Source organism: Heteronotia binoei, chromosome 1, assembly GCF_032191835.1.
Source record: "Heteronotia binoei isolate CCM8104 ecotype False Entrance Well chromosome 1, APGP_CSIRO_Hbin_v1, whole genome shotgun sequence".
NCBI classification, from domain to species: Eukaryota; Metazoa; Chordata; class Lepidosauria; order Squamata; family Gekkonidae; genus Heteronotia; species Heteronotia binoei.
The window spans coordinates 255,281,528-255,298,343 of NC_083223.1; the positions used below are offsets into that span (position 1 = coordinate 255,281,528).

The 16,816-nt window shown below is 46.1% G+C and overlaps 1 protein-coding gene across 3 annotated transcripts in view; it reads left to right on the plus strand.

Moving 5' to 3' along the window:
• The first annotated feature begins 11,892 nt into the window (after positions 1–11,892).
• Positions 11,893–16,816, plus strand: part of RHBG (Rh family B glycoprotein) — a 28,464-nt gene continuing 23,540 nt past the window's right edge. Inside the window, exons 1-2 of one of the 3 annotated variants that reach the window (XM_060253700.1) lie at positions 11,893–12,018; positions 12,170–12,299. Coding sequence is in view for 1 of the 3 variants with exons in the window: in XM_060253692.1 (XP_060109675.1) it covers positions 12,110–12,299 (190 nt within the window). In the remaining 2 variants the exon portion in view is untranslated. The other 2 variants (XM_060253683.1, XM_060253692.1) reach the window with 2 other exon arrangements.

Consider the following 16,816-nt stretch of genomic DNA (forward strand, 5'->3'; position numbering starts at 1 on the left):
CTACCTGGCTAGATGTAAACATAGCCCAGCCAGAAGTGGCATGCTGCTGCCAATGGAGGGCCAGGAGAAAGAGGCCAGGAGGAACAACAGGGAAGGTGGCAAGGAGAGGCTGCTGGCTGCCAGCAGTTGCAAGAGGGGAGCACAGAGAGTGTAAGACAGTGGAAGGTGGGCTGCAGGCAAGGATGGCACACAGTGGGACTCCAGGGCCCAGGAAGAAGGTGAGCCAGAGGGGGGGGGGGTCACCCCAGGTTGGAGGTAGGGTCACCCCAGGTAGGGGCAGGGGATTCCCCAGTTTGGAGGTCCTCCTCCCACTTCAGAGTCATCAGAAGATGTGGGGGAGAGGGAAATGCCTGCTACACACTCCATTATTCCTTGTGGAGACCAATTCACATAGAGTATAATGGAGAATTGATCTGTGGCTATCTGGAGCTCTGAGGCAGCTGTTTTTTGAGGTAGGGGCACCAAAACATAGCATCCAGTGCCTCTCCTCAAAACACCCTCCGTGTTTCAAAAAGATTGGACCAGGGGGTCCATTTCTATGAGCCTCAAAAGAAGGTGCCCCTGTCCTTCAAGGTGTGCAGTCTCTTTAAATGTGATGGCCAGAACTCGTTTTGGGGTTCATTGATGCTTGTCACACCTTTGCTCCTGGCTCCAACTCCAATGTCTCCTAGCTCCACCTCGAACATCTCTTGGCTCCTCCCCCAAAGTCCCCAGATATTTCTTGAATTGGACCTGGCAACCCTGGTACGAGGGGGGTCCGGGCATGTTAGGAGGTGCTTTCTCCCAAGCCCTTGAGCAAATGATCGCAGCCCTAGGAAACCTTGTCAAAACAACAACAGAGATTTCTTCCGCGATTTTGACTTCCTGCCTCAGTTTCTATAAAGGCTATTATGGGACTTGGGACTCGATCCCCCCTCCCTTTTTTGGTCTTTGTGTAACTAAAACAATGGCACACAGTGTGGCTGTGTTCCAGAGAGGCAGTTATTGACATGGGGAGAGTTCCATTCGGCTTCCCCCCTCCCCTGCCTCTCCTGGCACCTTCCACCAGCTCCATTTCAGAGGATATGCAAGATCTGCCTCTCTGTGTGAGAGCAAGGACAGCATTCGCATTGTGAAGGAAGAACAAACAGATCCAGGACTTTGTGTATCACATGGCAAGCAAGATTACATACTACTCCCCCCTCCCCCTCCAATCTTGGGACGACGCAGCAAGGATTGTAATTCTGCTCATTAGAGGCCTATGGAGGGGTTGTACTATCACTGGGATAAAGAAAGAAATGTGATGGATTCTGAGAATTGCTTCTGCTCCAACTCCCACTGCTTGGTGGAGTCACTTGGGCTTTTCTGCAGGGCTTCTTTGGGTTCCCCATTCCCTGGTTCCACAAGTGTTTTGCTCCCTCTAGTGGTCGATCTGACATAAAACAGGTTTATATCCAAGTGTCTCTCTGCAGATTTAAAACTGCAGGGACATAAACTTGAAATAAATGTATTTTACTGATGACTAAAGGGAGCAAAACATGTGCAGAACAGGGGGAAATCCCCAAGGAAACAAGAACTTAACAAGTTAAATGAGAATACAGAGCAGTCCTACCGGTTTCCCAGTCTTGGTTAACCACTGTCCTGACTATGCCTTTTGGGTGTGCCTTACTGAAATTTTGTTAGTCTGAGATTCTGTGATACCAGCAATTCTCATAAATCAGCCCCTCCTGTTCCCACTCCTTTTCTGCAGTTTGCTGCAGAAAAATACGGAAAATTATTTTCTTTCTGTTGTTGTATCTTAGGAAGTGAGCTCCCCTGACTCATGAAAACTCATGCTGGAATAAATACAATTAGTCTTTAAAGCGCTGCTGGACTTTTGTAGTGCAAGGAAGAGTCTACACAGCAGGGATTCAGGAGCTGAATGTCCCTGCCTACTACTTCAAACAAAACTATATTTCCCAGGAGCCTCAGTAACAGACCTCAAGCTAGTTTTCCTGCTAGTTCCAGGTGGGTCATTTTGCGCTTTCCATTGATCACCACTGTTGCTCACCACCACTTCAAGCAGTGTTGAGAGAAAAATAAAAAAAATACTACTGGTCTCTGGAGATGACAGTAGCTCTAGGAATCACCAGAAAGTCTATAATTTTACCACAGAGTTTCCAGCGATTTTAACTAATTGTCACTTCCAGGTTGTACCGGGAAGTAGGGCTTTTTTTTGAAGCAGGAGCTCCTTTGCATATTAGACCACACACCCCTGATATAGCCAACCCTCCAAGAGCTTCCAGGGCTCTAAGTACAGGGCCTACTGGCTACATCCTACTGGAGCCAAGCTCCAGAAGGATTGGCTATATCAGGGGATGTGGCCTAATATGCAAAGGAGTTCCTGCTACAAAAAAAGCCCAGAACATAGTGATATCAGTGATGTCACCAACATCATATGCTTTCCCTGTCATGTTGCGACCTCCAGCAATACTAATGAGCCTGGTAACCCTATTTTGAGTCTTACAGGCGCTTGTGCAGTAGTGAGGGGATACCATGTCTCTTGAGCTGGATGAATTGTGGGAAGTAAGTAGTTAAATCTAGGTGTGCTGAGGGTGACAGTGTTCAGCCACGCACAGCTCTAGAGGTGGTGATGTCTTTGAGCAAATATACAAAAACGACTCAGAATTGTGCATTTCTCAAATGCTATATGACCTCAGTCTCTGTTTACTTCCTTATTAGATAGTATCCCATAACTGGTAAATTCAGGGAAGTAGTTAGGTTAGTCTGTTGCAGCAAAAATAAACAGGACTTTGGTGATGTGAAGTCAGTTCTCATCTTATCACACCAAAACTAGGGGGCTTTAATCAAATAATTCTCTTTTGTGGTGGAAAATGCCATCAGGCTGAGTTATGGAGACCGTCTATGACTTTCAAGGCAAGAGATCTTCAGGTGTGGTTTGCGGCAGGGTTGCCAAGTCTTAACTGGCTCTGGGTGGGCGATTTTATTTGCACGCATGCTGCGACATGCCTGGCATGATGACATCACTCGGAAGTGATGTTATCACACCGGGCATGTTGTATGCACAATGCTCTAGTAATTGGGTAAAAACTCTATGGCACTATAGAGTTTTTACCTAATAGCTAGAGCATTGCGTGCACAATGTGCCTGATGTGAGAACGTCGCTTCCAGGTGACAACATTGCACCAGGCATGTCGTGGTGTGCCCAAGCTCTTTGGGGGCAGGGCTCCCCCCACTGGCCCATCATGGGATGGTGGGTTGGAGGCCCCAAAATTGGGGGAAAACCCGCCCACAGCAGGAACTTAGCAAGCCTATTTGCCATGGCCTGCCTCTGTGTAGCGAATCTGGAGTTCCTTGGTGGTCTCCTATCAAAGTGCTAACCAGGACCAACCCTGCTTAGCTTCCAAGCTCTGACAAGATGAGGCTAATCTGAGCCATTCTTTCTCAGTCTCCATCTAAAATATTTGACTGCTGGGCAGAAGGAGGGGGGAAATCTCCTATCAGACATTGTTGGCTTCATGACTTTCATCCAGTTGCTTGTTCACCCCACAAACACACATGAAGCTGCCTTATACTGGGTCTTGATCCATCACAGGCAGTATTGTCTGCTCTGACTGGCAGCAGCTCTCCAGCATCTCAAGCCGAGCTCTACTGCCAGGCCCTTTTTAACTGGAGATGCTGGAGCCCTGCTGGATCAGACTCAAAGTCCATCTAGTTCAGCATCCTCAGTCTCACACAGCGGCCAACCAGTTCCTCTGGACAGCCCAGGACCAGATCTACATGTTTTTTGAGAGGGGGGGCAAAATTAAAAAATGATGCCCCCTTAAGGGCTCATTCTATCTTATGAGCCCATAGAATAGATTGGATTCCATATCCAATTTGGTGCCCCCCATCAGCCCCGGGGCAAGCACCCCCCTCTGCCCCTCCCCACACCCCCGCAGATCCAGCCCTGGGACAGCCAACAATAGGGCATAGAGGCTTCCCCCTGATGTTGCCTTCTGGCTCTGGGATTCAGAGATTTATTGCTTCTGGATGTGGAGGCTCAGTCACCATGGCACATAGCCATGGATAGACCTATCCAGTGTTCCCTCTAAGCTGAGTTAGTGCGAGCTAGCTCAGTTTTTAAGCCTCCGGCTCACATATTTTTGTCTTAGCTCAGGAAGGATGACCCCAGAGCAAGCTGATTTATGCGGTAGCTCTCAATTTTAATGCCAGTAGCTCACAAAGTAGAATTTTTGCTCACAAGACTCCACAGCTTAGAGGGAGCATTGGACCTATCCTCCATTGATCTCTCTAATCCCCTCTTGAAACTCTTTATTCCTTTGGCCATCACTACATCCTCTGGCAGTGAATTCCACATTTTAATCACTCTCTGTGTAAAGTAGTGTTTCCTTTTGTCTGTGTTGAACCTACTGTCATCTGTTCTTGGATTCTGCACAGGGAAAGATGCAATCCTCCACCCCCAGTCTGTTTTCGGTCACCACTGAACATGTTTAGTTCTGTGCCCTTTGACCTACTAGGCTGTGCCCTTAAAACTGACCCAAAGCGTGCCAGCTGGCTGCTCTGAACACTTTTTCCAGAGCTGTTTATGCTTCCCAATCTCCTCCTGCCATTATTTACATTGCTTGGCAAACAGTGCATAGACTAGGGTTGCCAAGTCCAATTCAAGAAATATCTGGGGACTTTGGGGTGGAGCCAGGAGACTTTGGGGGTGGAGCCAGGAGACATTGGGGTAGCAAGCACAATTGAACTCAAAAGGGAGTTCTGGCCATCACATTTTAAAGGACAGCACGCTTTTTAAATGCCTTCCCTCCATTGGAAATAATGAAGGATAGGGGCACCCTCTTTGGGGGCTCATAGAATTGGACCCCTGGTCCAATCTTTTTGAAACCTGGAGGATGTTTTGAAGAGAGGAAGTGGATGCTATGCTGAAAATGTGGTGCCTCTACCTAAAAAAACAGCCTCCCTGAGAGCCCCAGATCAATTCTCCATTATACCGTATGGCAGGGGTGGCCAAACTTGCTTAACATAAGAACCACATAGAATAAACATCAGATGTTTGAGAGCCACAAGAGTTGGACATCAGATGTGTTGAGAGAAGGAAGGAAGGAAGGAAGGAAGGAAGGAAGGAAGGAAGGAAGGAAGGAAGGAAGGAAGGAAGGAAGGAAGGAAGGAAGGAAGGAAGGAAGGAAGGCAAATAGATGGGGAGGGGAGAGGGGGGGGAGGGAGAAACAAAGCAACTTTAACTTTAAATGTATTCTCCAGGCCACTGGCTGAAGTGATTTAAAGAGAAAAATGCCTTCTCCAAGTTGGCCGATGGGGCACACAATATGTGTGAAAGAGCCATATGTGGCTCCTGAGCCACAGTTTGGCCACCCCTGCCCTATGGGAATCGGTTTCCATAGGGAATAATGGAGTGCCCAGCAGACATCCCCCCCCCTGCTTTCTGATGACCCTGAAGTGGAGGGGAGGGCCTCCAAACCGGGGGATCCCCTGCCCCGACCTGGGGATTGGCAACCCTAGCATAGACAACATTTTGTACAAAATTTGAAAATAATAAAAAAGGATCATTTTGAATGTCTCATTTCTGCTTGAGTGGGGGGAAGGCCAGATACTTTGGAATGAGAACGATTTCAGAGGTATTACTATGGAGCAGAGACACTCCATTATCTCTTGCCCTCCAAATAGGATCCCTCTTCCCACACACACAAAGCCACAAAGGTCACTGTTATCCAGCAAGGGGAGGGGGGTCCAATAGGCATATTCAGGAGATAAAGAGGAGCCCTTATTGGTTTCTCATGCTCATGCTACCCAGATTAAAGGTTTGCTCAATTTGTTAATTTTGCTATTCTGTCATTGGATTTTAAATTTGTACCATTTTGCATTCTAAGCCACTGCCTACTAGCCATAAGTAGCTCTGCTCACTGTATCTGATTCCTCGTCTGAAGAAATGTGCTTAGAGCACATGAAAGCTTACATTCTGAATAAAACTTTGTTGGTCTTAAAACTGCTACTTGACTCCTACCTTGTTCTACTGCTTCAGACCAACACAGCTGCCTACCTGGACTGGTCCATTATTAGTTAGTTATTGATCATGATAATATTTAACCAAAAAAATAGCATAATATTTAACAAAAAAAAAGTTAGAGATGAAGAACAAAGATTAAAGCTGACCCTAACTGAAAGCTTAATAATTAATTGGATTATGGGCTTTCTTGTTTTGCCTTGCTTGCATTTCTATTTGAGTTAAAAAGTGGGGAGTTCTTGCAAAAAAAAAAAAATGAGGAGCAACCAGAAATGGGTTTCAGGGAAGAACCTCCACCAGCCTACCTTTATGTGGGTGGGATTGTTCTGGTGAAAATCACTCCTTAGCCTTCTGTGCAGGCTCATGGTCAAAATGTATGTGACAAAGATCATGGATCTCCATTGAGCCGTAAAAGATGAATTGTGTGGGTGGGTGTCCATAATACAGATCAGGGTAGAGTTGCCAACTCTGGGTTGAGAAATTTCAGGAGATTTTGGGGGGAGAGCCTGGGACGGCTGGGGTTGGGGAGGGCCTTAATGGCATGTAATATATAGCTCCCACCTTCCAAATAGCCATTTTTTCCCTGGGGTTACTGATCTCTGTAGTCTGGAGATACACTGTATTTGGAGAAGACCACCCGGCACCACCTGGAGGTTGAGCAACACACAGAAACTGCAGTGGCGATAGAGCAACTCACAAGAAAACGCTGCATGTCATACTTACACACTATATATTCATGCTTTATTTTTTAAATACATTTTTTCTATCAAATGTAGTAGCTTGTAACATAAACTGCACTTGAAATAACAAATTACTTATACCAGCCACATGCACTCCAAAACAAATATCTTAAAGGCTCGGTCCTTCAACAAACTGTCCTTGAAAGAGGCAGCTGTATGCAGTGTTTTCTGGTGTGTTGCACCACCTAGAGGTTGGCAACCCTAGATCCGGGCTATGCAGGGGGTACAGAAAGGATTTAACCCCTGCTCATTTTTGCTCATTGAAACCTGGATTCCTGTGCTCTTATTAGTCAGCTAGTTAGTTTTGCTTTGAAACGCCAAATAAAAGCACAGGGAGTTTGTGATCAACAAAACCGAACATGAGTTGAAAAATCTGTGATATCCACGCATGTGGCTTTTCAGCATGCCATCTGTGGTCCTTCTGAACTCTGTGTCCCAATGTGGCACAAGCCCCATATTTCAGGGAAGCAGGCAAGGCCCTTGTCCATGGGATTTCTTATTGGCAGAGAGTTCCCACCTTGAAACAGCCTCCACCAGAAAAATGGGGAAGCTAACTTCCCTGCAATGTGGGCCTCATACCAGGGATAGAAGTAAATGTCGCTTGTTTGGTTGGTGGTAAATGCAAATATGGTTTTTCACAAGTTATTGTTACTGGAATTGCCTGTCTCAATTGGATGGGGAATTAGCTTATGATGAGACAAATCTGGCAAAGTGGTATGACAGAATCTTATACACCTGTATATATGAGGGTCAGTTTCAATATAGGAAAACTCCTTAAATAACCCAGGCTGAAGTATAATATAAAATGAATTTGTTGAAAATTGTTAACTAAATACACACACAAATATTGACTGGATATCATACACGTGCAAACATAAAGTTATAAGAAAAACAGGAATTTGGAGGCAAGATAGGGATTTTTAGGGCATAATTACCAATCTTGAAGAGAAGAGGTCCTTGAAGGTGAGTCATGATGACCAGCTTGCACAGCCTGGGAGGCCCAAATAAAATTTGGGAGTGAGACTCTAACATGGAATGCCCTTTAGAGTGAACACACCAACCTGTGTTCAGGCACTTATTCTTATACCTCGGGGTAGGGGAGTGGGGTGGGGGTAGGAGTGTGTTCCGTGAACCAAAAGGTATTAGAAGTTTTCCAGTCTCAAACAAAAGGTGTGATGGCTTTTTATGGGCACCTCCTGGTCTGTGTTTGCCAAGATGATGGCGGCTGTAAAACTGATATTGTCTTTTGGTCACTGGGATAGTAGTTGCGTAAGATGGCTATCGGGGATAGATAGAGTTGTGTTGCTCAGAGAGGAAATCCCTTTAACACTTGAAGAGATTAGGTCCAGGAGGAAATCCTGAGGAGATTGCAAGAAGATGGAGTCCGATACACGTATAATAGCAAAATAACAAAGGAACAGTGTTCAGTTTACAAAGGGTGGCAGGATAGTTTCAGGGACAGCTGTGTTGGTGTGCAGGAGAACAGCTTGATTCAAGCCCTGCAGCACCTTAGATATCAAGAAGATTTTGGGGGTCTGAGCTTTTGACAGTCAAATTCTAGCAAAGGGAGCGTTGACTCCAAAGCTTCCACCTCAATTTTATTTTTATTTTTTTGGTCTCTAAAGTGCTACTGAACTCAAAAGGGAAGGAGTGCACAATGGTTACACAAAGGGGAAAAACATACATTGAACTGAGAGAACTGAGAGCCATAGTGCTCACCCATGTCTCTGTTGAAGAACAGTACAGCCATTTTGTACTGTTATGTATGTGGACTTATGTATGTATGTGAACTGAAGTCGGTGTCCTGCCTGGCTCATTGGAGCCATACGAACAGAGGTCAGGGAACTGGGAACACTGGGCAGCAGGATCCAAATACCTGCTGCCCTGCACGAATCACAGGGCCCCGGCCGGTCTGAATGATCCAATAACGCGCTTGTGCGGGAACCCAGATTTGTATGTAGTTTAGGCCCCATTGGCCGGTTCTCCAGTCTTGTTAGTGCAGCCACCTACCATGCTGTACTCATTAAAGAGCTTGTTATCACCACCACCTCGCCTCATCCATTATATTATATGTACAAAGTCCAGAAATCAAGGGTTGGATCTGGGCAAAAATTTCCAGTCCGCAGAACAGAACATTTCTGCCTCCCTCCCCACCACCTCTACAGCCCACTAATCAGGATTTCCAGCCCAGAACTGGAATTGGAGGAAGCTTTAGGAGTGGGGACATGCAAATAAGCATCATGCTGATGCTGGAACATCATTTCTGGCATAAACTTGGAAGTGACATCATGTCAGCACAACACTCTAGAGTTTCCCTGAAATACTATGGTTTTACCATAGAGTTTGGGGGAGATCCTAGAATGTCACACTGATGAGATGATGTCACTTCTAGGTTCTCACTGGAAGTGACATTGCGGTGTCTACCCAATACTCCCCATTTCTACCCCATCACTGTACCATGTAGCAGCAAAAAGCTAAAGCTGCTAGACAGAAGATTCCTTGCTAGAATGGGCCACGTGGCAGCCCTACATTCAGGGCTGGCCCTGCCACTAGGCAAACTAGGCAATTGCCTAGGATGCTGGCCTTCTGGGGGTGTCAAATTGGTTGCCCCCATGCGACTCAGTGACATTATCAGTGCAGAGTAGGGCATCAGAAGTTAGCCTTGCCTAGGGTGCCAGACAGTCTAGGGATGGCCCTGCCTACATTGATCTCCCTGAAATCTTGCACCTGGAGGGGCAGCAGACCCCCGAGAACCAGCATGAGAGGCAAACTGGGGTGTTGCAACAGGAACAAGGAATTGGTTGAAATTACCCTGCTCCTTCTGTTAGTAGTAGCAGCACAGTTACAGGGGGTTTTGCATGACACTTCCGTGCTAGACCCGTTTCATTCTGGCTTCCGTCCAGGTCATGGGACAGAGACGGTACTGGTCGCCCTCATGGATGATCTTTTGAGACATCTGGATCGGGGCGGCTTGGCAGTGCTGCTGTTGTTAGACTTGTCGGCTGCATTTGACACAGTCAACCGTCAGCTACTGTCCCGCCACCTCGCTGATGTGGGGATTCTGGGGTCTGCCCTTCAATGGCTTACCTCTTTTCTCCAAGGCCAGGGACAAAGGGTGGCAATAGGGGAGCAATCATCCCAGAGACACCCACTTGTGTGTGGGTTGCCTCAGGGGGCGGTTCTCTCCCGCATGTTGTTTAACATCTATATGCGCTCCCTTGCCCAGATTGTCCTGAGATATGGGCTGGGTTGTCACCAGTATGCAGATGACACCCAGCTCTATCTATTGATGGGGGGGCCAGTCTGGCTGTGCCCCAGAAAATCTGGACCTGGCATTGCTAGCCATAGTGAAATGGCTCAGGCAGAGTTGACTGAAATTGAATCCAGCGAAGACAGAGGTCCTGCGCCTTAGTCGCGGCAGCCTGCGTAGAGAGATCCCTTTGCCAGCCTTTGATGGGACGCCACTGGTGCCAGCATCGAGGGTTAAGAGCTTAGGGGTGCTCCTGGAGCCTTCATTAACAATGGAGGCTCAGGTGGCAGCTACTGCCAAAACTGCATTTTTTCATCTTAGGCAGATAAGGCAGTTGGTTCCATACCTGGAGCGTAACGACTTGGCAACAGTGATCCATGTGACGGTCACCTCGAGAATAGACTACTGTAACACCCTCAACATGGGGCTGCCTTTGACTCAACTTCAGAGGCTGCAACTGGTTGTTGTTGGAGCTACCTGTACGGGAGCACATCCAACCTGCGCTGGAAACGTTACACTGGTTGCCTGTGGCATTCCAGATTCATTTCAAGGTGAGGTTATAACCTTTAAAGCCCTATATGGCCTGGAACCTGTCTACCTTTGGGACCACCTTTCCCCATATGTGCCCCAGAGAGCACTACATTCAGGGTCATAGTCCCAAAATCTCCTTCAGATTCCCAGACTGAAAGAAGTTCGATTGTCCACCACTAGAGCCAAAGCATTCTCAACAATAGCCCCCGCTCTGTGGAATGCCCTCCCCAAAAACATCAGGGCTCTGCGGGACTTGCCAAAGTTTCGCTGGGCCTGTAAGACTGAACTATTTAAGCTTGCCTTCAATAGTTAAGGGGAGGTAGCAAATGTCCCACAGCACTGACAGTCCCACTGGACAAATATAGATATTGAGAAACACCAACATGCATCTTGGATTTTATGGTTAAAATGTGTAGAACTGATTTTATTGTTTTTTAGTATTCAATGTTGTTTTTAACTGTTGTTAGCCGCCCTGAGCCCGCTGGGGGGGGGGGGGGGGGCGGGATATAAATCTGATAAAATAAAATAAATAAAATAAAATAAATAGAAAATTTAGTCTGTATTAAACTGAAACTTTGGGAACAAGGTCACGTAATTTGGAAATCTAGGGAGAAATTCCAAGGTGGAGAATCTCAGAAGCATTTCTGCATAAAACTAGGGAGGATTTCGCCATCTCTCATCACTGCTTGTTTGACCTGAAAATTTGGTGTTTTATTTTCTTTTTCTTGAAAATCTAACCTGCAAGTTGATAATTTCACAGCAATAACTGTTTCCTTTGCATTCTTAAATATTATTTTCATATAGATTTGTTATTTTAAAAAAATGTTTTAAAATGGCATATGAGAAGCAAATGACTCCAAAAACAGCAACAAAAATGAAAATAATAGAAAGTTTTAAAATAATAGACTCATAGAATAACTGAGTTGGCAGGGACCTCCAAGGTCATCTAGTCCAGCTCCCTGCACAGTGCAGGAAATTCACAAAATTCCCCCTAAATCCACAGGATCAACACTGCTGTCAGGTGGCCATCTAGCCTCTGTTTAAAAACTCCAAGGAAGGAGAGCCTACCATCTCCCGAGGAAGCCTGTTCCACTGAGGAACCGCTCTGGTAGGAAGTTCTTCCTACTGGAAGAAAGGAAGGAAGGCCAATTTGTACATTCTTACTCCAAACCTGTCATTCATTCAAACCAACCCAAACTAAAAGTAAGTACAGCCCATTCCTGCGCGCAACAAGCTGACAAGTGAACACTTCAAAGGGAAAAAACCCACATGCCTCCGTTGGCCTGCCATGGCAGAGGGCCAAGGAGGCTGGGTAACCCATTCAAAACCGCTCCTCCCCATTCTTCCCCTACCCTGGCACCTCCCCTGAAGTTGGACCTCTGCCAGGACCATGCAACAAGCAAACATTTCCTCTGCCGCAGAATGGCTGGTAGTGCCTACAACTGGGTGGGGACTTCTCTGGAAAACTGACTCGAAGGTGGGGCCACCTCCAGGTAAGCAGCAGAGCTCTTCGCACCCGGGGCAGGTTTCAGTTTCCTCTCCTGCATTCCTCTCCTTCCCGTTCCTTGTCCCCCCCTTCCCACCATGTCCGGCCACACCACCAACTTAAGACTCAAGCTGCCCCTGCTCTGTGTTTTCCTTCAGTTCCTGACAATCCTCCTCTTTGCTGTTTTCGTTTGTTATGACGACCAAACGAGTGCCAAGTTATGGCATGAGGGGCTGAAACACCGCAACAGAAGTCACCTGGACCATGAATTTTACTTGCGTTATCCAAGTAAGTACCTGATCCCAAAGACCTAACTGAGGCCATTCTTCTAGGACAACTTCCCTACAGGGTAGTTGTATTCTGTGTCAGGTGATGCATCGCCAAGTATGGAATATTTTAGAAGGGGAGTTTGAAACATCAGAGGGTGAGCTCCAAGCCAGAAAGTCCCCAGTTTAGCCACAAAAGTTTAGGTCATTGCTCCCATCTCAAAAAGGATGTCACAGAAATGGAGAGATTCACCTAAGAAGAAGATATTGGATTTATATCCCACCCTATACTCTGAATCTCAGAGTGGTCACAATCTCCTTTACCTTCCCACCCCCCACAACAGACACCCTGTGAGAAAGGTGGGGCTGAGAGAGCTCCCACAGCAGCTGCCCCTTCAAGGACAACTCCTGCGATAGCTATGGCTGACCCAAGGCCATTCCAGCAGCTGCAAGTGAAGGAAGGGGGAATCAAACCTGGTTCTTCCAGATAAGAGTCCACACACTTAATCACTGCACCAAACTGGCTTTCAAGTGCAAAGATCAAGGGGCTGGTCCCGTCCTGTGGCTGTCAAGTAAGGCTAAAATATTTTAAGTTCATTTTTAAAAAGATGATGGGGGGCATGGTAGAAGGGGAGAAAGCAGAGGAGAGAGAGAACTGCTTCTCCTTCTCCCATAATCCTTGGTGCTCACACAATTAAACTGCAGGGCAATAGATTCAGGATCGGCAACACATCATTAAACTTGTGGAACTGGCTGCCACAAGATGTGATGATGGCATGGAACTTCCAGGATCAGAGCAGGCTATCTTTGCCTATAAGCTGCGGAGAAAATAGCACCAGTTTAGGGATTTATATTAGTTTGGGGCTTTCTGGAAGCATTTGGTTCGCCAATGTGAGGGGGAAAGGATGCTGGACTAAATGGCCTAATCCAGCCAGTTTCTTCTTTGGTTGTTACAACAAATGTGGGTCCCAGATCTGAAAAGATTAGCCTTCACTAGGGGCCCTTTCTGAAACTCTCAAACAAAATTCTCTCCAGATTTTGGTGAGTTGAATTTCCTGGGCTTTCCCCCCCTCCCCCATTCAAAATTAAAATTGATGCATTAGGAATCCTCCACAGTTGCTTCAGTCTTTGTTTCCAAATTTTATCCAGAACATTGTGCATGTACTTTGGTTCCCACTGTTCATTTTCATCCCCCTACTCTACAGTGTGAGCATCTGCATTCATTTGAAAAAGCAATTGTAATTAGATTGAATGTGGGTTTGTATCCTAATTCTTTATATGTGTATGTGATGGTGCTTTGTCAATACTTGGGAGCCCATGGCCACAGTAATACATAATAGAACACAGAAAGCATCTTCATATAGCCATGTCTTATCGGTGTGTCTTATCAGTGTTGATACACACATCCAGGGCTTTCTTTGTAGCAGGAACTCATTTGCATATTAGGCCACACACCCCTGATGTAGCCAAGCCTCCTGGAGCTTACCGTAGGCCCTGTACTAAGAGCCCTGCAAGCTTTTGGAGGATTGGCTACATCAGGGGTGTGTGGCCTAATATGCAAAGGAGTTCCTGCTACAAAAAAAGCCCTGCACACATCAATAACAAGGGAGGTAGATGCAAGTGAGCTGAGTACTGTGTCAAATTGGACATGCTTCAAATCCAGACTGGAATCAGTCTTAGGGGTTCTCCTAGTTAAGATGGGATTTCAGGAGAAGTGAGATGCAACACAGAGTGAAATTTGGGAACAACAGCAGGACAGGACAGGGGGAAAAGGAGAAATCCACTCATCCATATCAGCCTTAATGTAAGCCATAGTGTTCCATAAGAACATAAGAAGAGCCATGACTCTCATTGAACACTCTCCAAATAAATCTCACATGCAAACACCCTCCAGCAGAACAGGATGAGATAACATGTTATCTCATTCACTGAAATTTCCACCCACACCCCTCCCAGCTTTCTCAACTTGGCCACCTTAAACAGACCAGGATCTGAAAATGCTTTTAGGGTGGGAAGCCACAGAGAACAGCATTGACCCCTAGGCACGCATGTGATTCTAACTCATGGATGGAAGGATGCCCTGAAAGAGTCCCTTTGGTGGATCTCATAGGCTGTAACGAGCACATGGCATTCTGCACAATGAGACATTCCAGGTTTTCTAGGTAATAACTGCCAGCTCAGCTCTCAATTAGCTCTTTTATTCTGATCATTCTCAGCTTTGCTTCTGATAGTTCTCCGATCCTTTGCGATGCTGGGCCTTCTGGGACTTCCCCCACCAACCCTCTCCATCAGATCTCCTTTCTCAAAATTTGCTCATGCAAAGCTGCCCGTCAACATGTTGAGCTCTGAGAACGGTCTGCAGCAGTGGCGGAGGATCCTCATTAAAGCATAGGTGTTAGAGCGGAAGGTCCAATGCAACTAAGGAGCCTGTAAAAAAAGGCCTTAACCAGGAGACGGGGCTTTTTTTGTAGCAGGAACTCCTTTGCATATTAGGCCACAGCCCTCTGATGTAGCCAATCCTCCAAGAGCTTACAGGGCTCTTAGTACAGGGCCTACTGAAAGCTCCAGGGGGATTGGCTACATCAGGGTGTGTGTGGCTTAATATGCAAAGGAGTTCCTGCTACAAAAAAAAGCCCTGTTGGGAGGTACTAAGTACCTTCCTTTTTCAAGGCTCCCCAGCAGTAAATAAAAGCTGCCCATGAATGACAGCAGTGTTCCTTCTAAGCCAAGGGTGGCCAAACTGTGACTCAGGAGCCACATGTGGCTCTTTCACACATATTGTGTGTCTCTTGACGCCCCTACTGCCCCATTGGATAGGTTGAAGAAGGCATTTCTGTCTTTAAATCACTTCTCCAAGCCAAACCAGCCGGTGGCTTGGAGAATGCATTTGAAGTTAAAGTTGCTCTTTTTCCAGCTCTCCCTCCCCCACATCTATTTTCCTTCTGTCCTTCCAGTCTTGTGGCTCTCAAACTTCTGATGTTCATGTCTTGCGGCTCTCAAACATCTGACATTTATTGCATGTGGCTCTTACATTAAGCAAATTTGGCCACCCCTGCTCTAACCTATGCCCATGAGTAGCTGCTCATTAACACAGGAAGCCCTACTCAACAGCACCGATCTGGAGCCACGCAGGGTCTTCCACTGCCCATTGCCCAATCTGGAGCCACGCAGGGTCTTCCACTGCCCATTGCCCTAAGTTATATTTTGCTTAAGATGTGAATGGCTGTGCTCAGTGGGGGGGTGGATAGCAGGAACATTAATGCAAAGACTTCAAATATAAGGCGTACGCTGCTGCTGCATCCCCTCCTTTGCAAAAGTAAATGTTAAGCGATTTTATTTTTCCAATGGCTTCTAAATTGTGAGCTTATGTTGCCTTGATCCCACCCACCCCCAACCCTGTTCTTTGACCTGCTGAATGCAAAACAACCTTCTCTCAGCCAAGGGTCTCTTCCATCCCTGTCTCCCCTGAAATATGTGTAGAGGTGTGTTTTCATTTTCTCCTAAGAAGGAATGCAAGATGTACTCTGAAAGGAGGGTAAGAGTGAATTGTGTTTAAGGACAGAACTGGTGAACTATTTTCAAATTCTAAACCCTGACCTTTTGTCTGTTTTATCCTATATAAGAACTTTGAGTCTTCTTCAATATGCCAGCTTGATCTTTTCTCGCTTGCATCAGGCTGGGCATCTTATTAAAACTGCATGCTATGGTAGGCTAAAGCCTTTTTCTCTCCCTCTAACAGTACCTTTTGATAAGGGACGGATAAAGTCATGGAATGATAGCACCAGGGGTTGCTTTGAGGAAAAATAGGTGGTGGAGCTCATCCAGGGATTGTTATGCAGCTGAACCCACTATTCAATGGACAAGGTGGAGAGTAGGAGGGGGAACCCTCAGAAAGGTTCAGGAGCTGTGCTCCTGTGAGCTCCTGCTGAATCCGAGGCCTGGATAGCACCAAGGTGAACTCATTAAAAGCCAGGCCTGAAGTTCAAGCATAACTTAGGCTCGAATGAGGCTCAACTTGTAGCAGCTTGGTATTTTCCCGTAACTGTTTATTATTTAATAAAGTCAAAGTCCAGTAGCGCCTTTAAGATGAACTAAGTTTTATCTGCAAAAGTGTGTGTATACACACGAAAGCTTATACTTTGACTAAAACTTCGTTGGTCTTAAAAGTGCTACTGGATTGCCTTTATTCTGTTGCTTCCGACCAACACAGCTACTCACCTGGATCTATGTTTATTATTTATTTATTCTATTTATAGTCTGCCTTTCTCACTGAGATTTAAGGCGGATTACAAAAATCAGCAATATAATAGAAACAGTTTAAGACGGAAGCATTATAATAAGACTATATTGCAAAGTTAGAAAAAAAACCACAACAGAATCAGCATACAACTTAAGAAATGCCAAAGATAGTTACAGAAATTGGAAAGTCATGCAGTAAACATAAGAAATGCATGCAATAAACAGTGTTAAGCAAACAGCCCTTATCCCTTTATGAAATTGTCCTCTGAACAGTTCCAATGTTACTACTGTTCGCTTTAC